The 20,906-nt window shown below is 39.3% G+C and overlaps 4 protein-coding genes across 5 annotated transcripts; 3 read left to right on the top strand and 1 right to left on the bottom strand.

Annotated features, from left to right (window-relative positions):
* Nucleotides 1-4,383: 4,383 nt before the first annotated feature.
* On the top strand, nucleotides 4,384-5,984 carry LOC124336253 (poly [ADP-ribose] polymerase tankyrase-1-like). Of its 2 annotated transcripts, none has more exons than XM_046789989.1 (3): nucleotides 4,384-4,545; nucleotides 4,611-5,167; nucleotides 5,245-5,984. In XM_046789989.1, exons 1-3 carry the CDS (start codon nucleotides 4,477-4,479, stop codon nucleotides 5,864-5,866), a joined length of 1,248 nt encoding a protein of 415 aa, XP_046645945.1. In that variant the 5' UTR covers nucleotides 4,384-4,476; the 3' UTR covers nucleotides 5,867-5,984. The 2 variants fall into 2 exon arrangements, with proteins under 2 accessions (XP_046645945.1, XP_046645944.1); XM_046789988.1 differs by having other exon boundaries at nucleotides 4,602-5,167.
* A 2,240-nt stretch (nucleotides 5,985-8,224) lies between these two features.
* On the top strand, nucleotides 8,225-10,653 carry LOC124336225 (gastric triacylglycerol lipase-like). Its single transcript, XM_046789944.1, has 9 exons — nucleotides 8,225-8,590; nucleotides 8,679-8,889; nucleotides 8,984-9,010; nucleotides 9,082-9,172; nucleotides 9,242-9,488; nucleotides 9,621-9,776; nucleotides 9,863-9,947; nucleotides 10,020-10,165; nucleotides 10,237-10,653. Exons 1-9 carry the CDS (start codon nucleotides 8,387-8,389, stop codon nucleotides 10,414-10,416), a joined length of 1,347 nt encoding a protein of 448 aa, XP_046645900.1. The 5' UTR covers nucleotides 8,225-8,386; the 3' UTR covers nucleotides 10,417-10,653.
* Nucleotides 10,654-13,649: 2,996 nt separating this feature from the next.
* Nucleotides 13,650-17,145, top strand: LOC124336221 (lipase lipl-4-like). The gene is made up of 10 exons (XM_046789939.1): nucleotides 13,650-13,782; nucleotides 15,118-15,254; nucleotides 15,340-15,550; nucleotides 15,631-15,657; nucleotides 15,718-15,808; nucleotides 15,875-16,121; nucleotides 16,207-16,362; nucleotides 16,427-16,511; nucleotides 16,610-16,755; nucleotides 16,838-17,145. The coding sequence occupies exons 1-10, from the start codon at nucleotides 13,665-13,667 to the stop codon at nucleotides 16,991-16,993; spliced, it is 1,374 nt and encodes a 457-aa protein (XP_046645895.1). The 5' UTR covers nucleotides 13,650-13,664; the 3' UTR covers nucleotides 16,994-17,145.
* LOC124336096 (ABC transporter G family member 20-like) lies at nucleotides 17,070-20,743 on the bottom strand. The gene is made up of 13 exons (XM_046789735.1): nucleotides 20,442-20,743; nucleotides 19,871-20,293; nucleotides 19,673-19,766; nucleotides 19,264-19,602; nucleotides 18,970-19,151; nucleotides 18,694-18,901; nucleotides 18,444-18,621; nucleotides 18,251-18,366; nucleotides 18,111-18,181; nucleotides 17,937-18,025; nucleotides 17,697-17,873; nucleotides 17,527-17,634; nucleotides 17,070-17,451 (listed from the first exon to the last, which is right to left on the bottom strand). Exons 1-13 carry the CDS (start codon nucleotides 20,621-20,623, stop codon nucleotides 17,252-17,254), a joined length of 2,367 nt encoding a protein of 788 aa, XP_046645691.1. The 5' UTR covers nucleotides 20,624-20,743; the 3' UTR covers nucleotides 17,070-17,251.
* Between the last annotated feature and the right edge of the window lie 163 nt (nucleotides 20,744-20,906).

The following is a 20,906-nucleotide window of genomic DNA, read 5'->3' as shown; positions in this document are numbered from 1 at the left end:
CTCCGCACTAAGCGCCTATCTCGCAAGACGAGCAAAATCGAACAAAAAAATCGTAATTCTCTTATTTACATGAATGTAGGCCACTAGAGTTTCTCTGTATTTTATTTCTGCTCGGTCATGCGGCTTGGGCCCAGAAACGCCTGTTTCTGCTCTGGCCTCAGCCCGCGGACGGACAGACACCGTTCTCACTGCACTTGCGGCACTGCTCCCGCACACAGACCGGCGCTGTGTCAACGGGATGCCGTCGCCGGCTTTTCAGTGTCGTGTATTTTTACTTCTCCGAATTTGCTTTTAAACATTTCTCCACGGCCAACCCTCCGCTGTGGCCACGTTCCGTCCTTCCGATCCGTTTACTCTCCAAACATAATAGATGTGTCAGGACGGGGCTTCGGTAACTGCAGCCGTGGTCACCTAGGGGGTACTGTAGCTATGCCGGCGACCACCGGCCGGTGGTCTTGAAGGTTCAACCAAGCCGGACAGGTACGCCTTCTGTAGCCCCTGGTGTTGCCACCGGTCTGCCTGACCCGAAGCCGCCGTCAGGCCCTTTTTCCTCACAACAATGTATATGTATTATTACTTCGACGATCACCCCATGTACAAATGTAAAAACTGCTTGAACCGGGTGCAATACACTAGGCAATACTCGGCCTCCGAGTCCATGCCCTTTATAAAAAAAAAAAAAAAAAAAAAAAAAAATCGAGCAGACAAATCACAAAATCTGGAATCTTCAGTTTGACAGTTTAATTTTTGTTACGTAGCCTAATAAGAGGCAGATTTCAAGAAGGCATTCAAATAAAGTTATTAATGGCAGGTTTAACTCCTAAATCGGGGGGTTTGCTAACGAAAATTTTGTATTGTTAAATGGGACCTACTGGGATTCGAGAGAAAATAGAAGGGGCGTCAAAGTCCACGCCTGGCTGTTTGAATTCGCAAATATTCTCCTCGAATGGATAGGAAATCGAAAGGCCACTTGGACAGGAAGTCACTTGGATCCAAATACAAACAAGTGGGGAACTAAGAGTGTACTCCTTTCGCAGAAAGGTCCACTTGAAATTATAAGATATTCCGATAACAATGCAAAGCTTTTCCCGTCAGCCAAACAATTAAAAAATCCGAAATTCCTGAGAAGTATACATGTTCACTTTAGCAGAATAATAGTTATCAGGAATGAAACTACACACAATTGTATCAAAGACACCCAACCTTTGTTGGATTTACTAGACTCATAAAGAAGATTTGCCAGTAAGTATTAAAATTTTTTATAACCTATTGAGACTGAAGTTGAAAGAACTATGTCGGTCTTTATTAGATTTTCATCAAAAGCGCGTCAGCGTGATTTTGCTGCTAGATGTACAGCAGAATCTCGAAACGCAACCCAACTTTACGCTTAATATTTGAAGAAACAATGCCAGAACTAAAACTGCCGTAAACGGATTTCCGCATCATAGAAAGTCACTTAAGAAAATTTAATTACCGAGGGGAATGTGATGTGCTTTTGGCACGGTAAATAGTTTCTATAATATATAATGTTCAACATATTATACAATGTTGTTGGTTTAATTTGAGGTTTCTGAATTATAAATATTTCCAAAGAAATGGAAAATGTCTAACAGGTGTTACTACAATGCGCGTGATTCGATTAGAATAATTGTCACTGGAATGAATGGATACTTTGGATAGACCATTAGACCTAAAGCGGGCTGTTTTTTAAATAATTTATAAAGTAGAATTGTATATTGATAATGAGTAGATTCTTTTTTATTTTTAAGTCAATAAATTAATTATGAGTACAAAAATGATGATTGTTTTGAAATGATTCATTTGAATGCTTTCAATAAATACATGTAAAACCATCACAGATTCAAAGCTATCAATTTCTGTAAAATTTCTAAGCGTTGTCGTAAAATCTAGAGATGGGAATCACGGCTCCGAGAAATATTTGTGTTTCAAAATGAGAGATGAAACACTTTTAAGATAAGGTCCTACGTTGTGTATTTTTAAGATGAATTCGCTAGGTTAGAACAATCTGAAATTGAGATCTCAGAAATGTGCGACTGATCGTTGTCAAAACGAGGGTGCGAACTGAACAATTAGGGGGGGGGAGAAGAAGGGGTTGAGAAAGGACTCGACGTGTTGAACGTCCAGACAAGACTGATAAGACAAGTTCAGACAAGGTGGTGACAAACGTTTAGACAATAAAACAAAAGACAGGCGAAACTGTTATAGCTAGAGGGTGTTGAAGACAAAGGAGGGGGTTGAGCAACACGGAAGGAGAGGGGTGAATCAAGAGGGATTAAAGTTAAGTTAAATGAAGTTAAGTGGGGAGAATATTATTTGACATGAAATACGGAAAAATTCGCAAACCAAGAAAGCCTGGTATCAGTAAAAGCCTTCTGGTGACAAATCTAGCCGCCAGATCTCCTCATAATAATAATTTTAAAAAAACGTGTTACCATAGTTAAGCTTTTAGCAAATCCCTCAGACTAAGTTCCGCATCCACTCCAAAGAAAGCTATCCATGCGAGTGCTAGTGAGTGCAGCGAGTGCTGCAGGTGAGTTATGATCTCCAGGAGAGAACTCGGGTACCCAAAGTGCCCCGATCACTAATCAGCGCCTTATTCGACTCACCCACCTGCTCCCCCCTCCAGCAGCAGTTCTATAGTCAACAATCACCTCCGGTCTGTCAACACAAACAAAAAGACAAGCACAAACTCAGAAAGAAAGAACGCTGTTGCACTCCCTCCTTCCATAACGGCATAACGAGATCAAACACGCGACTAACGTCCAGAGTCCAGACGACGACAATCGGATATCATACCCAGCCCCAGGTTCCACCCTCAGCCACCAGAGGCGGGCCTTCCAGCCCTCTTGACTTCCTGTCATTTTCATCTCATAATTTTTAATTTAATTTAATCTCATCAACTACCCCAACAAGAAAAAAGAAAAAAATCAAAGCTAACTCATATTTGCCAGTGCAAGAGGATCTGCGAAAACGACACCTGCTATACTGTTTCGCTTATTCAAAGCGATTTATTCTTCGCGACACTGGCTACCTGGGGGGTCGACACTGGCTACCCCGACACTGGCTACCCGACACTGGCTACCCATAAGGCCGACACTCGCTACCCCCCATTCCCCTGGAAAACGGTAGTTAAACAGAATACTCTCCTGACCTTATGTGTTGTGGCTGGTGGCTTGTGTGTCCGTGGCCCCACATGAATTTTAGCTAGAGGAAATAATTTTATGTATTTGAAGTCCGTCTTTCCACAACTTCCATGGTGTAGTGGTTATAGTACGCGGCTGGTAGTACATGTTGAGCAAGCATATTCCGAGTTTGATTCCGGAGGCGGGCAAAAATTTTTCGAAAAAAGGCTCTCAGGTACCTCGAAATAAAATAGGGGTGATCCCTCAAGGGACGAGGGGTGGGCTCAGGGGTGCGCAAAGGGGCGGCCAAGGACGCTACGGAAGCGCGGTAAACCAAAAACTTTAAAGTCGATTTACTCAGGGATGCGTTCATTAAATGAACGCATATGGGAAAGTTTGTGCAAATGAACTTCATTTGCACAAACTTTCCCATATACCATTCGAATCGGCTTAACGAGCTCTATCGAATGGCGTTAAGATTAGATTGGAGATTCCGTGCCACTCTAGGCCACTGCCGCACTTTGTATTGGGAAAACACAGTTTCAGCCGATACAGACAACCAAAACAACCAACTACAATGGCGGACATCGAAACAATTGACTCGCGAAACCGCGAGGTGAATAGCCTCTATTTTAACCGGTACCGGGAACAAATTGCATCACGAGATTTTTTTTTCGTGAACTTCGTTATTTTTAATTATCTATATTTGTAGTAAAAACCCTCCTGTGAAATGTTAATGTTTACTGTTAAAAAATTTCAAAACAAAATGTAAAAATTAGACAATGTAATTAAATTGAGTGAATGTACGGAAATATAATTGTTTTGAATGCAACGAAATGTTCCTCATATTTTTATTAATCATACTGCTAAGTTTGAACATGATAGCATTAACGATGTTCTAATAATAAAAATAACTGCGAACTGCGATGGACTAGGCCTAAAATTTAAATTTCATCAAGTCACCAAAAGGCGCCAAAGCCCAAAAGGTGTTTACAAGGGATTTTATGGCGGATAGTCCCTCCGTAAATTCATTATACAATATAGTAATGGAATGGTCCTAAATTTTTTATTTTTTTTTACAAGAATTTTTAAGATAATAATTTACAAGAATTTAAAAGTTGCTTGCCAATATGTTTAATAGTTCTAAAGTTATTCAGCTTTTAAATTCGCAAAAAAAATTTTTTGCCACTCTGGTTCATAAAAAGGCCGCCGCATACACATGGCGTTAGTCTGTTTGTTTTGTTTACGAAACGTCATTTAACGCTGCGGCTTGTTGTGATCAGTGCAACCCATGTTAAACACTTGCGTGCTTGCGTGATGATCTTAACCAAAAATGTTGGAAAGTGAGCCAGAGAAGCGAATTACATCTGCAGATGTCACTCAGCAACTCAAACCAATCAAAGTAAATAAATGTTAATAAACATATTACAAGAGTTTAGACCAAACACTGTTTTCTAAACTTTTCAGATGTCAATAATCTTCAATAAAGATACCTATCCAAGTGTTGAAGAAATCAAATTACTGATTCAGGAAGGAATGGATATTAACTTAGTAGATGAAAAAGGACTGACTCCACTTCTACATTTGGCAGATCCGGAAAAGAATGGCAATGAAAATTTGGTTGAAATAGTTCGCATACTAATCCAGAATGGGGCTGACGTCAATTCTAAGAACAAAGACGGAAAGAATGTTCTGCATTTATTATGTGGACATTATCAAAAAGAAGATCTAATTGATTTGATAATCCTTTTAATTGAAAACGGAATAGATATCAATTCGAAATCATTTAATTCAGAGAATGCACTCTTTTATCTATTTAAAAGTGACGTAAAAAACGTCGTACGAGATGAAATTGTAAAACTGTTACTTCGCCATGGGATTCAGTTCAGTGAGAAATACTATAAAATGCTACGAAAAAGCGGAATGGAGAAAAGACACGATCAATTGGATGTGCTTAAATACATGGCCAAAGATGGAATAACTTTTGGATGGCATCCTGATTGTGGCAGCTGTTGTTATATTCTGTAAGAAACCAAGAGAACCAGCATAAAAATAACTCTTGTTGTCATTTTTAACCATGATTTTTATTTTTTATACATAGGTCAATTGAGGAAAGTTATCGAAAACAAAGGATACACCACAAAATGCTTGAGGACACGTTCATAGCCTACAATATGATACTAGGGCATTTAGAAAATTGGGAGAAATCCAATGAAAAATCTGCTCCAACTCATCAACAACATCAACAAAAACATCAACAACAAAACACAGCAAAAAGATTATGTGAAAAGGCTGAAAAACATTTTCTTGCCCCTGAAGATAAAGAATGCTTCAAGACAATGGTACAAATTTCAAAAGAAGTTAAAACAAAAGAGACAAATCTTTTTCAATGCGACCAGTATGAGCATTACATGAGAAGTTTGAATCATATCGCTGGTTTACTCGGAGCTGAAATATCAAAGAAACAAATTGATTTTTATAATCTTCTTACATTTGATTACCCATTGTTGCTGCCCCTAGATAAAAAGGATAACCCTGTTTTTGAAAAAGCACTAAGGGAATGGGATCAAATACCTTTCACTTGGATGCACAAGCCAGGAGATGTCTACCGTGGAAAAGAATTAAAAGAAGTTTGTATGATGGGCCTTTATTCACCATTGAATGATTCTCTAAATTGTCACGGGCAACAACAAAAAAATTTAAACAAACTAACAGTGAATTAGAATGAAAAATACTGTTAGGGATGTTAAGCTTGATTTAATGTGCCCTGTTGAAATTGTTTTGAGAGTTTTGGGAAGAAGGAAAATTTGGGGTTATAAAATACATTTATTTTATTTCTCATTTCATATTTAACAATAATTTGATTTTTTTGCATTCATCCACAAGATTTATTAGTGCTACCTGATGTCAATTCAAACAACTGATCATTGAATTCTTTCTAGCAGACAAAATGGGGATTGTACAAAATTAGACAACCAATGTGAAAATTGAGCATGTTTATTGCAATAGTGAAATTACATTATAAGGAATGAATCAAGCTGGTATGAGCAAACTAGTGTCGGCACTCCAGAATTGCAGTAAAACCTAAACCCCGGCTTTTCGCTAGTCCAGAAGGTTCAGTGGTCGTCTAAGGAAATTGAAGGGCTGACTGCTCTGTGCTCTTGTCATTGTCAAGTATGAGCGAATCGAGTTAAACTATCCAAGGGCGGAAGAAGCACAAGAATACGCAGAAATAGTAACTCTTTTCCTACAACGAGCCGCGCGATTTCCTCTACTATTCGACATGACAGCTCAGTCGTTTCGTACACACTCGCGCGAGAGCCATCTGCCGGGTGGCGGGAGACTTACTTTAAAAAAATATTAGACCTATGATGCAATTGCTGTTATCACATAAAAATAGTGCCCTCGAGGTCTTCTCCTAGGTTTTTTTAACATCGAAGGACATTGGGGGGATGATGTTGAACCCAAAAGAGGTCCCAGTCCCTTCTTTACGATTTCACGAGAATAATATAAACGCAAAGGAGTCGTCGAGTCAATTCTGTTCCGTCATAAAATAAATGTAAGAGTCCATAAATCTCCGTCTCGTCCATTACTTAACTTGCGATAACGTCGCATTGCATGGTATGGGGTGGTTTCGTGTTTGCGGGCGATCGCGAATTTCGTTCGCATTGAGGCTTATTAGAAAGGAGATATTGGTAAATGCGGCTCTTTCCGTCAACCCGCGATGACGGCAGGTAGACACACACGTGCCAGTTAGCTAGCTTTGTTTATGATTACGCCAAGCGGTCAATCACACTTGTGGCCTGTCCATTATCTCATAGTTGGTTGGTCGATAATTACAGCAACGTCAGCAGCGAAAGCGGGCATCAGTTAATAACCTCAATCTGGAATTTTGGCCTTGGAGGAAGAAGAACAATATCGTATAAACAGAGTTAAAGCTAGAAACTAACCAATGTGCGCAAGCCACCTAGTTTCGAAGACCGAGAGAACCCACTTTCCCTTTCGTTATTATTATTTTATTTATTTATCCTTTATTTTTCTATTTTTTATTTTTTTCTTCTTTCTTCTTGTGAGTGTTTGGTCTTGTTTGTTGCAAGCCCAGGCGGCCAAGTGGCGTTTCTTTACCAAGAAGAATGTATGCGGGGTACGGTGCACCCATGGAGTCCCCGAGATTCGTGGCTCCTTGCCCACTTTCACTTCAGCCTTGAAAAACAAAAATTCAGAACTACTATAATATTTATAGGGATTTCGTCAGTTCAATTCAACCTATTATTGCGTCGATTCAACGCCTTTATTTAGTAGCTCATGGGAGAACAGGATATTGATGAAATAACACGCCGTTTCATCGATGTTTCTGGAGAAAATCTTTTTTTTTTCTTTGTTAATTAAGAGGAACGAAGGACACGAAACGACAATATTTGCTCGTGACGGTGTTGTTTTTCAAGGGGTTCGCAACTCAAATTTACTCAATAAAAAAGGAAGAAAAGCAAAGAAAATTGAATAATGGAAAGAAAAAATGGAAATTTACATTAAAGGCTAAAAGAAGGGAGGCGCGTGAACGACTCTTCACCTTCCTCCTCATCCCTATACTCTTAACCTTCCTTACCTTTTATTTTTGCTTGAAGAAAATCCTATCTCAAAAGTATAAAAGTAAAAAAAATAAAATAAAAAAAAAAAGCAAACTTGAGTTGCGGACACCCCTTGTGTTTTTTCCCCCTTGATAATCGGTACGTTCTATTACGCAATAATATTGATACCCGATATCTTTATATCCTGCTGCTGTATTTTAGGTGCGTATAAGGCATTATAGTGTTCACTAATAGTGTTCATTACTTTCCATACAAATTTACTAAAATACCATCAGGTGAGATGACCTCGCCCTCATTTGCGTGCATACGGACTAGAGGAGCAGCACAGGCCGGCACAGGCTTGGTTGCGAGAAGACAAAGGGGAGGAGAAAAAAAGGGGGAGGATATCTCAGGTGGTTGGTTTAACCGTTTTTTTTTTTCTCTCTCTCTCTCTCTCCACGGCATATGCCTCTCTGCAAGAATTCTTGTATATATAGATATTAAGTAAGTAAGAGTGTTTCCAGTCTCAAAAAATCACTTCGTGGCCAGCAGTAGTCTAGGCGAGAGTCTATACACAAGTCTTGATCTTATTGGGCTGGAAGCCTGTGCTGGAACATTTGTATCGTCGAGGAAGTTGTTACGTAACCTTTTTGTGTTCGTTTTAATTTTAAAAAAATGAAGGGTTCGAAAACTTCGACATTTTTCCAATCTCTTGCGAGTTTTATGGTTGTGTACTGTTTCTTGACTCTTGACACCCGCACTATTTTGTCGCCCTTTATCAATAACCCCTTGACGCAAATCAAAGAAATGTTCCAGCACATCCTCCACCCCTCGCTGGAGCGCAGCGTGATCAAAGAACCAGAGTGCTTCATGACAACAGTAAAACAAATAACTTCTTTTCATTATGAGGCTTTATTTTGTGTTGATTGAATGAATAGTAAAAGTTTATTTACTTTCCAAATTGCAGCCAGAAATCATTGCCTATCGAGGCTATCCCATAGAAATCCATCACGTTGTCACCGATGATGGGTACATCCTTGAACTCCATCGTATTCCTTTCGGAAAACGGGAAACTCGCTTCGAAAACAGCACAATTCACAGAAAACCCGTGTTCCTCCAGCACGGCATGATGGCCACAGATCATTTCTGGCTGTTGAGCGCGTCCAACAATTCACTAGGCAAGTCCCCCTTTTTAAACCTATTACATAATTAAGCTGCTGTATCTTCTTAAAGTATTTTCAAATGTGACTTGATCAAAATTTCATCATCCAGCCTACATTCTGGCCGATCACGGATATGGTAATTTATTTATGATGATTTGATAATTTGAATACTAGTAATTAAATATGTTATGTAACTTTATCGTTAAGACGTATGGTTGGGAAACAGCAGAGGAAACGTTTATTCTAGGAAACACGTTTCTCTGAATCCGGACACTGACAGAGAATTCTGGAACTATTCGTAAGTTGCTAGCCAATAATTCGCCAATAGTTTTATTCTAATTTGGTTCTAAAAAAAATCATGTCATAGTTGGGATGAAATGGGTAAGTATGACATCCCTGCCAGCATCAATTACGTCTTGAATGCAACAGGACAAGAAAAATTGGCCGCCTATTTCGGATATTCGCTGGGCGTTAGCGCGTTTTTCATGGGCGCCATCGAGCATCCGCAATTGAACGACAAAGTGGAAGTCATGTTTGGGCTCGGGCCAACTGTCAGTGTTGCCCATTTAAGTAACTTTTTTCGATTCATGGCGCCATTCGTAAAACCCTATCAAGTAAGTTCTACACACAATGCATTCAATATTTTTCGTACACCCCGTTTGTGCAGTGTCATAGAAGTTTGTGTTAGTTATACACGAGTCCGACCTTGGCTAAAGGAAAGCTCATGTTGTAACGTTTGACCGCAGTTTTTACAGCAGCTGCTGGGAATTGGTGAGGTCCACAGGAACGACGGTTTTGTACACCAAGTGACTCGTCTCATCGGAGAGACTTCTCACTTCGGTATAGAATTCGGCAGACATATTCTCTTCCAGATATTCGGCTACTCGGAGCTGTACAAAGAGGTCTGTTTCGCAAAATAGAAAAAATGGTCAGGTAACGAAAATTTTTAAATTTCTCACGGGGTTCTTCTTTTGGTTATGTGTTGCAGGCTGACGTCTTTCGGTTGGCGGGACATTACCCAGCCGGTGGTTCAGCCAATACCATGGCCCATTTCTTTCAAAATTATAACTCCGGTACAGAATTGTTATTTTTGTAATAGCCAATCCGATTTCTTTTAATCTCGATTTCTGTTTTATTTCTTACAGGGGAATCATTCCTTTACTTCGACTATGGACCAGCGGAAAATTTGGAGCGGTACGGAACGACTTATCCGCCCGAGTACAATCTCACCCAAGTGACCGTGCCCGTCTATTTGGTTCACGCCGACAATGACCCGTTTGCGCCAAATGAGGTATGTGTTGCAAATATTATTTTCTATCGATTATATTACGGCAAATTTTGATTTCATTATTTTTTAAACAGGACGTGGCTTGGTTGATCCCGAGATTGGGTAACTTGAAAGCCGCTATTCGGGTGGACAGTCCTACGTTCAGTCACGGAGATTTTATATGGTCACCTCGCCTGGCTGAATTGGTTCACCTTCCGGTTATCGATTTGTTACCGTCACCTTTCGCCTACAAGAAATCCGTTCAGATGAAGTAGAATGCGAATTACCTCATATTGGGAATCTCTCGATTGCGAATTGCTCGTCACCTCGAGAATTCAGCAGTCGCATCTAAATTTCCCCCCATATCTCTTGTTGCTTTTACATACGCGTATCAAATTTTATCAAATCTAAATGTTCTGCTTCTCGAGTCTTTATTAGAAACGTCTATGTAACAAAGCCAATCATATGAATGAAATTATGCAATCAAATCAAATAAATTCTGATTAAAAATATCTTATTTGCAAATTTGTTTGGTAATTCTTTTTTTTAAATATTAAATTGTAGATGTCATTCAAGCGGGAGATCATCGAAAAAAATGAACAGTTTTGACTGCGTGCAACCTGCAACGTTATTCGGCTTAAATGGCTTCAGAAACCCGTAAGATTGTATCGCAACGGGAATTCTAATTCGTTTTGACTTGCTTCTATATAGGTGTGAAATTCGTTTCAAAACCGCATTCACAAATATTACGCCAGGCACATATCTCCTGTAATAAATGGCCATTGGCTTCTGTGCCAATATAGTTATAAAGATGTGAAAGCATACCATTACTTGTGTGTATGGCCTTTTCTTTTCACGTTGTAATTCTATGTTGTTGGTAATGTGCTCATCGATCATTTCTCGTCTTCATGGAAGTGTGTCGACGCCTATTACGCTGCGATATCATCACTTCTACTTAATCGACGAGCTAATAGTAGCGGCTGGAACCGGTCTAGACGGTTGGCGGGCGGACTAGTTCTCGATGCATAACATTAGGTTATAGTATAGTGGTTCTACTTGTATACATAAAAAGAAAATTTCTACTCAACGTTGACAAACCAAAATTCGAATTTAATTAACTCAAATCTCCCTTCAAGGTTCGTTACATTTTGTGAATGCATTCGAAAATCTCTTGGGTAACACAACATATGAACATAGAGAAAATAACACGATTTGTTGTCCTAGAACCATTGTCTTTTGTAGCGCTAAATTGGCAATACATAATCGAGCTATGCTGTCTGTGTTCGAAAAATTGTAATAGCTGTAATCATCCCGGCAGATTAATTCCGTACCTGGTACAGTCTAGTCCCGGATGTACGGTAAACCCTAGCCTTAAAACGCTCACATAATTCTTTCATGCCTTATTCCAAGCGTGAAAACCCACCAGTGAAATATCGGGGAAATCCCAAAGCCCCCCCCCCCCCATCATGGCCCATGCCAAAACAGCAGGGAAATTATTTTTGAAGGTTATCCGTGTTTTTTTTCAGATTCCTTGATAAGATAACAAAATTGATTATTTACGCGCAGCTATTGACATCCATCTTACACCGTTACTAGGACGTCACCCGTTTCGAATTTCTATCATGAGTTGAGCTAAAAAATAAACCTCGACCGCATTTTCGATTTTATTCAAAAAGATTGAATTCTTAATTAGTAGAAAATACCAGTGGGGCCTTGATTGAAAGTTATTTTGAAATAATATAGACTGCACTTCTTAATAGGGGTTTGCTGCAACGGAGTGCATCGTGCTTTATGTGTGTCAATGTAGAATATACACACATGTGTGGACTAACCGACCTCAGAACTATGCCCGAAGGAGAAATATGAGCGCTAAATTTGAAATGGAAAGATGAACACGCAATTTTTCCACGTCCCGGACCAACCACTTTCTACTTAAGAAATATGTGAATAGCGATTATTTCACGCGATGATGACTGACCGCTACTCAGAAATAAATATGTAGCTCAACTTGCGATATTTTTCGACATTTTTTTGCTTAACATGCGCAATAGTTTACTTGACGCGCTTGTTTTGTAATTTATGTGCAGCAGTTATTTGCCTTACGGCTATATTCTTACACTTTATTCGTCGTTAGTTTACCCAGAAAACATTGTCGAAACAAAAAAAGGGAAACCCCAAGGTATTGTACACTATTTGCCTTGCTATTTGCCATTTTAAAATTTTTGTTTAAATCGATTACACCTTTCAGATAATCAAAAGTTGACACTGTGCAGTTATTGCGGCAAATTTGATCGATTGTTTTATTATGAACCCAATTAAATCAAACCGCGATTTAGCCAAAATGTGTTTAGAATTTTCTTGGCACCGCCAGAAAAGAATATCTATCACGTCATGTTGCATGATTTATGGAGGAGACATACCGCATCAAGCCACCTTTGGTATTCCACAGTATGACGAAATGTATATAACCTTCAAAAACATTTTCGGGACGGATTGCACTTTCGATAACCAAAATCAGCGTTTCGGTTCCGACCGTACTCCAGCGAGTGAAAGCGGCGGGGTCTCTTCAGTCCGTCAATAGCTAAACATAACAGAACAGCTGTTGTCTGTTAGTTGTTTACTGCACATAGTAACGTGATGATATTTGGTTATTGATAGTCCCGTTGTACTACTTTTGGCTGTTCCACTCTCGACTGCGTTGCAGCACGTAATTTACGTTGCCAAATAGCTATTAGGCTATGCGGTGCAGATCACAATGCTTGAACGTCGTTAAGATTCGTGAAACTTCAATTCATCGCCTGCACAAGCGATGAGTTTATTCATTCTTTTTGAATTCCCCCAGCCAATAATTAATCAGAATGTGCCGAGCTGTATATTTTCAAATTTGTTAAAAATCGCTTGACTTTGTACGAAGACGAATTACACATTGTTGAATTCACTCTCAAACGATTAGGTAAAATTAATGCGCGCTAAAATTAATGAATTAAGACAAGAATTTTTTATTGAGAATAATTACTTTTTTTTTAGCGAAAATTCAATGTCAAAATGAATGAATGAAAAATCCTTTAGACGAAATTTTATGCGAATCACCCAAGGTAGCTTATCATTCCCTAACTATACATGCGAATTCGTTCCGTTATCTGTTTTCACCTACATCCGCGGCCGCGCTATACCGTTACGTACCACCTAAAATTATGTGATTGAGCGTTTCAAACTAAAAAGGTAATGGACGTACAGAGTAAGTTGATGAACCTATATACTGTGTTGTTTAATAAAAGTCTAAAAGATCACGTTAAAAGATTACAATATCTCAGTCAAGGTAAAGTATGAAAGTCGCCTCTGCACAGCGAAGCACAAAAAGAGATTGAAAGAAAGTGGCGACAGATGAAACGTACTTTCAAAAAGAAGTCTCTACTGTGGGTATATATTTATATGCACTGTCCAGCTTAAGGGCAAAGACATTTCAAGTACGAGAGTTGTATAACCATGGAGAGTTGGGAATTGATGGAGGAACTGGGTACGTATGGAAATCGCGGACTTTGCATATTGCATAGCTGGAAGCAAGAGAGGCTATATTTTATCTATATATTTAACCGTGTTTTATTCCCAGATTGCACAACCACATTCGCCATTAAGGTCTGGTAAGTAATACAATATTTGCTCATAGCCATACCTCGCAGAATGTTCATCAAAACTAACGGGAAAATCTGCATAACCCAGGAAGTGAAACTCGGGCAAGTTAATAACGGTTTGGTCTTCTCGAGGGAAGAATAAGAATCTTAAATAGTTCACATATGAAGTATAGACGTTGAAGTAACCAGTCGCAGTTTGACCAAAGAGCTTGTATCCTATATTGAAGGAAAAAATGAAGAAAGATGTTCCCGCATTTGTAAGGACGTAATTTGGCTAATGCCTAGACTGGGCAATTTGAAAGGTTCCATTCGGGTGGACAACCCTACGTTCACTCATGGCGACTTTATTTGGTCATCTCATCTGGCTGAATTAGTTAATCTCCCTATTATTGATCTGCTACCATCTCCTTTTGTAGTTTAAGTTTAACATGCACATACAGCAGCAATTTGTTAAATGGCAAAGGATACGCTTACCCAATAGGTTACCCTGTCAATAAATTAAGGTTACATTTCAAAACATTTTAATGCATTCACTACAAACAATTCGAAACAAAATAGAGGATCAGACATTAAAATTAACTTCAATTGCTACATACCTACATTATGCAGTAGGCCTACATACACAGAATTGGAACTTAATTTTATACTGCAATTAATAATTATTTAAATATTAGAAAGCAATACAAAAAAGGCGAAGTAAGAAAGTTTTAGCAGCTAACCTACAGTATAAAAAGGATGAATAAGAGAAATGAGGAGAAAATGAAAATGAAATCGCTGTTGGAAACTCAGCCAGGGGACAGAGAAATTTGTAAAATTAATTCTTAAAATTTTAACTTGAAGAAGAAATTTGTAAAAAAAATAGGCACGAGCTACCAAGTAATTGAATGTAACTTCTACAACTGAAATGTAACTCCCCTCGAAACTTAAAGGAACCATATTTTAAATTATTAAACCCTATAAATGTAAAACGAATATCGACAAGCAGCGTTCACTACGGAAAAGAGGAGATTACTTGACGAATACGTAACGGTACGTGATGTGGTTTACACTTTCCAGGCAGATGAGCTCGAATGATGAGCGAATGCGAGCGAATGATATATGGCAGTAACGTGGTTTTGTCTGCAGGGAAAGAAATGTAGGCGAAATCGGGCGCAGGTATAATTTCTGTTGGTGCATGCGAGTTAATGCGCTTTGAAAATAATTTCTACCTTGCTTCACATACAACAAGAACGTGATACTCATCAGTCGATTCATTATTTGGAGCAATTGTGACTGCAGTGAAGGAAGTTATGTATGCATCCACAAAAGATGTTCTCATTGTTTCGATTGTCTGTTACATTTTAGCCTCTCATGGCAATGAAGAAAAAGTGATCAACTTTGTTACCAATTCGTTCAAACAAATCACGGACCTAATTCAACGTACACTCCAACCTAGGATTGAGCGCAACGTGTTCCAACAGCCGGAAAGCTTCATGACCACGGTAACAATAACACTCATTTTCTTTTGGCCTTATATTGGTCTAAGGTGCAGCAAGTTGACTTGATTCCAAATTTGTCTCATGACAGCCAGAAATTATTGCCTTTCGAGGCTACCCTGTGGAAATTCACCATGTTGTAACCGATGATGGATACATCCTTGAACTCCATCGAATTCCTTCCGGAAGTTGGGAAACTTGCTTCAAAAACAGAACAATACGGCGAAAGCCTGTGTTCCTGCAGCACGGGATGATGACAACAGACCATACCTGGCTTTTTAGTTCGTCCAACAATTCACTAGGCAAATTTTATTATTTGTTATATTGTTTCATTAATTTGTGCAACTTCTAAATATGTTTTCCTACTCATTAAAACACTCAGCTTACATTTTGGCGGACAACGGATACGGTAATTAAAATAATTAAATTATTCCAATACCATTATTTTCCTACAAAAAATATCATTCAGACGTATGGTTGGGAAACAGCAGAGGGAACGTTTATTCCAGGAAACATGTTTCTCTGAATCCCGACACTGACAGAGAATACTGGAACTATTCGTAAGTTACTACTTTATAGCTCGTCTACATTTTATTCTAATTCGATACTAAAACTATATGTCATAGATGGGATGAAATGGGCAAGTATGACATCCCGGCCAGTATCGATTACGTTCTGAATACAACAGAAGAAAACAAATTGGCCGCCTATTTTGGATATTCTCTTGGCGTCGGCACATTTTTAATGGGTGCAATCCAGCATTCGGAATTAAACGACAAAGTGGAAGTCATGATTGGACTTGGACCGACTGTCAATGTGGCCCATTTAAATAATTTTTTCCGGTACATGGCGCCGTTTGTTAAAATCTATCAAGTGAGCACTACACATATATTTGGGATGATTCTGACCTTTAAAAGTCTACCCGTTACTGGGGTGCATTTTAATTTCTGTTTTGTAGTTTTTGCAGGAACTATTGGGAATCGGTGAAGTTCATAGGACTGATGGTCTTTTTCACTTATTGACTCGCCTTTTATGTGAAACTTCTCATTTTGGTGTAGAAATCGGGAAGAATATTCTCTTCCAGATATTTGGCTACTCCGAAACTTATGAAAAGGTTTTATTAGTTAACAAAAGATTTTCTATTAAAGGACAGTTATTAACATTTGTAACATCTTTAGAATTTCGCGTTTCGCTCCAGCGGTCATTATCCGGGCGGTGGGTCAGCGAATACTATGGCCCATTTTTTCCAAAACATAAACTCTGGTAAAACAATAATAGATAAGTTGACATGCGTTTTAAAATTGCTCAAATAACCACTTACAAAGTTCAACGAAGGATTAAATTGGTAACGTTTGATTCAGGTGATTCATTTCTTCACTTTGACTACGGATCAGCTGAAAATTTGAAGCGGTACGGAACGACTTACCCGCCCGAGTACAATCTCACTAAAGTGACCGTACCCGTCTATTTGGTCTATGGCGACAATGACCCGTTTGCGCCAATTGAGGTGTGTTGTAATTATTAATCGATAAATTGATTGTGGCAAACAAACTTTATTAGCGAATTATTATTTTATTTTCTTAATAAAGGACTTGTCTTGGCTGATAGAAAGATTGGGCAGTTTGAAAGCCGCTATTCGGGTGGACAGCCCTGGGTTTACCCATGGCGACTTTATATGGTCAACTCGTCTCGCTGAATTAGTAAATCTTCCTGTTATCGACCTAATACCATCTAATTTTCACTGAACAACCCCAGAGGCTGTGACACGATTCAAAAAAAAAATTGTTTAAAGAATTGCATTCGAGATGCAAATCTAAACATTTATTGCGTTCGAAATTGCACGATAAATTGTATAGTTGAACCGCACCATAAAATATACAAATACCCATACGTGAAAGATCAACTTCAAGTGGATCAACTAACCACAATCACCAAAAATAATTCATAAGACAAATTGCGCGTAGGTTAACAATATTCACTGAAGAGAGGAATACATTTTCTTCTTAACTGGTATACTTACGACTGCGTATGATAACTAGACAAAGAACCAACAAGGAAATAATCCAAGCAATGCTTATTAAAATTCCAGCGTAGACATCAGGTCGTTCAATACCCCAGCCGCGAGCGAAAATCGATCTTAAAGATTCGATGGCATACGTCACCGGCATGGAGTAGGCAATATTGCGGAGATAAAAAGGCATCCCTATTAATAATTTAAAATTTAAAAAAAATTAAATAACAAGTTTCAAAATACAGGTAAGTCAATAAAAATATCAACCTTCGATGGGCCAGCAAATCCCTCCCATAACTAAAAGCGGAATAAAACTGGCTTGTGAAAGATTGAGAGCTGTGGCTTCGTTGTCGCATATAGTGGTTATTAGTAAACCTAAAATTGTTAAAACGTTTAAAACTATGATGAAATTTGGAGAGAAATTTGAAAAAAATTACCAAAGCACATGCCGACAAATCCTTGAAGAAAAGTAATAAAGACAGCCAGGGCCAGATTGCCTTGGCAAGGAATATTGAAGATCAACAACATGCACACGAAAACCAGGGCAGTTTGGCCAATGATTATGGTAAACATGTTGAACGAATGACCGATAAATATTTCGGTCATCGTTACACCTAATGCAAAAAAGTGGACCATGAATTATCCAAAGAAATTGGTCACAATATCGATGAACGTACCAGCCACTAAACTTCGGTCTAGAAGACCTTGCTTCCGTTCGGCAACGAAGACTCCGGCGGTTAACGAAACAGCCATAAAATACACAATCCTTGGGAAATGAAATTAAAATTCAATTAAAGGCTTTTTTATGAGATTATCAGACTGGAATAATTAATAAAGTTAAGACATTTTACGAAATAATAAGGCCGGGAGCCATAAATTCTGTGAATGGAGTATCTTTCTTTCCGTATACAGGATCAAGGAACTGAAAAGAATTTTGATTTTTGAAACCGGTTAGATTACCATGTAGCTCTAAACACCTAAAAAAAATTACCACGACAGGGATGTAACCAGCCTCTGGCTCATGCTGGCAAGATTTCATAAAATCTCTAAAGAAGTCCCTGAAGGCCTCCAAAAGCCATTTCTCGATGAAAATATCAATTTGATGGTCTTAATAAGACATCAAAATTGCCGCGTTATTTATTATACGTTCCCTGAAACAAATTCAAAAATATTTCTCAACTCACTGGAGGAATCAACGTTGACGCTAATTCGACTGCGGATAATGTTGTCGACATTTGTCGAATCTCCTTCAGTCTGGCGAATCTCAAATTCTTCCGTGAAATTATGTCCGAAGTGGATCACGCCCCAGACTTGGCCATTTCTTCCCGCTTCCATTGCATCCGGCAAACTTTGATAAGGGACCTGCATTCACCAATACAATTAAGATTTATATTCTCTTCTAACTTAACAAATTCGCGAAACAAAACAACAAACTTGAACTATGTTGTCCTTAATGTATCGTAAGTAGCGGCAGCTGAGCATCGAATACGCGCAGTCCGTCGTGTAGTTGCAGACGCGGCCCTGGGTTGGATCCAGCTCTTCATTGACGATGGCCATTTTCAGGCCCTTAGGTTCGTGTCCGAGCGTAACATTAAAGACCGTCGCTTGGAAGGCGGGCAACAAGTAGATGAACACAAATATCCTTTTAAAGCAAAACAGTACAATTTGCTAAAGAGAAACAGCCGGTAAAATTAGAAAGTGTATATGTACCCAATGTTCCGAAAGGATATCAAGTAATTTTTTCGAATGAGCGCACCAAGGCGATGAAGAGACGGAATTTTCAAAGGATGACCTTGGCGTTTTCGTTTCACAACACTGGCAGTTCCGGTAGGCTTCCGGGTGTTGCTCGTTTCACTGATGCAATTCATCATGTTGTTGGCCCCACGAGCGTTCTGCATCACAAATTAAAGAGAAAAAAAAACTTCATAAGATATAGAATGGAATGTTGAAAAACCAAGTGATTGAATTTACATGGTCAAGTATAGCAATTGGGGACTTTCTTACTGGGGAAAGGTCGACCGGAGTTACGGGGGATTCATTAGAGTTTATGCGATTTCGACGTTGAACATCATTTTCAGGCAGATCGACTTCGTTGACGCTGTAGTCAAAAGCCAAATTGTCATGATCTCCAGCCTGCTGCTGCTGAGTGCGAGGTACAATTTGATGCGTCTCATTCGAAAGGCTGACGTTTGCCATGATCTCGAGTTGTTCGACTCCTTTATTAACACCTTGATTGATGCAAAGCTTGAGAAAAACGTCTTCCAAGGAAGACAAGTTGTAGTGCGCTAACAGTTTGTCGGGAGAATCTTCCGCCAACAGACGGCCGGAGCGCATCATTCCGATCTAATGCAGAAAACAAAAATTCAGATAAAACGTACGATTCATTTCTCCTTCTTAATGTTTATTATAATACCGTATTAGCCTGTCTGGCTTCTTCAATGTAGTGTGTAGTTACTATGACAGTCCTCCCATGGTCGACACTCTGACGAATAAGGTGATCCCAAATACTAGGAATAAAAAAATTAGGATTAGAAGTTTTGTTCGACGTTCCATCGCCACTAAATCGAGTGAAAAGGTTCCAAGAAACTTATTAAAATTCTTGCGAAGTCACCTGCGTCGGAGTAGAGGATCAACGCCAACTGTTGGTTCATCCAAGATGAGCAATTCGGGCTCGTGGAACAAGGCAACGGCGAAGGAGACGCGCCGCTGCTGGCCACCGCTCAGCGTCTTGACGTAACGATCGCTCGGAGGCAGGTCCAACAATTTGGTCAGAAACTCTAACTGTGAGTTGACAAAGGCGGCCCGCAAATTGTAGATACGACCAAAATACTGGAGAGTCTCCTTGATGGTGAAGTCGCTGTACAAGGCCAACTCTTGTGGCATGTAACCAACTCGCGGACCAGGTACGCCGCTCTCCGGAGTGCCCGGCTCGTGGCCAAGGATCAGTACCTCTCCGCTGTTTAGGCTTCGACGACCAACCAGACAACTTAACAGGGTGGTCTTGCCACAACCGCTCGACCCGAGCAATCCATATCTGTCGAAACATTGGACCATTAATTTCTAAATTACTTTTGGAAGGCCAACTTATTTTTCTAATGTCTAAATTGTTGTTTCGAATGTGAATTACAAATGCAAATAAAAGCAGCGCAATACAAAGTTATTTTGGTATTTATTTTTCTTACATGCTTCCCCTATTAACTGTCATGTCCAATCCTTTAAGCACGGCGGAGTGGTTGCTTCCAGCTCCGTAAGATTTAGTTGCGTTGCGGACGAGGACCGCCTGACCAACACCTGCTCCATTATTCGTTTCGATATTATGCGTCGAAACAATCACTTCTGATCCTCCAACACTTTTGCCCATCATTTCGGATTCACGATATCAACTTTGCTATAAAAAATTTAAACAAACAAACAACAGCAGATGGTTTGTCTCGGGACACAGGTAAGAAAAACAAGTCAACAAGTTTTGAATGCTAGACTCTGAATGACGGACTGATACTGTGAATTGGGCGTATGGGAATAGAAACACTGCCCCAAACTGGAAATACTTGCTAGATAACCTTGCCAGAAGCGGCAAAGCCATGTAAAAAAAAGGAAAAACACTTTTTTTTTTGTCTGGTTCTCCAAGGCCAGATAACATTCTGCGG

The sequence above is a fragment of the Daphnia pulicaria genome, chromosome 4 (assembly GCF_021234035.1).
Source record: "Daphnia pulicaria isolate SC F1-1A chromosome 4, SC_F0-13Bv2, whole genome shotgun sequence".
NCBI lineage: Eukaryota > Metazoa > Arthropoda > Branchiopoda > Diplostraca > Daphniidae > Daphnia > Daphnia pulicaria.
Note: the sequence above shows the minus strand (reverse complement) of the source record. Positions and strands in the feature narration are given on the sequence as shown.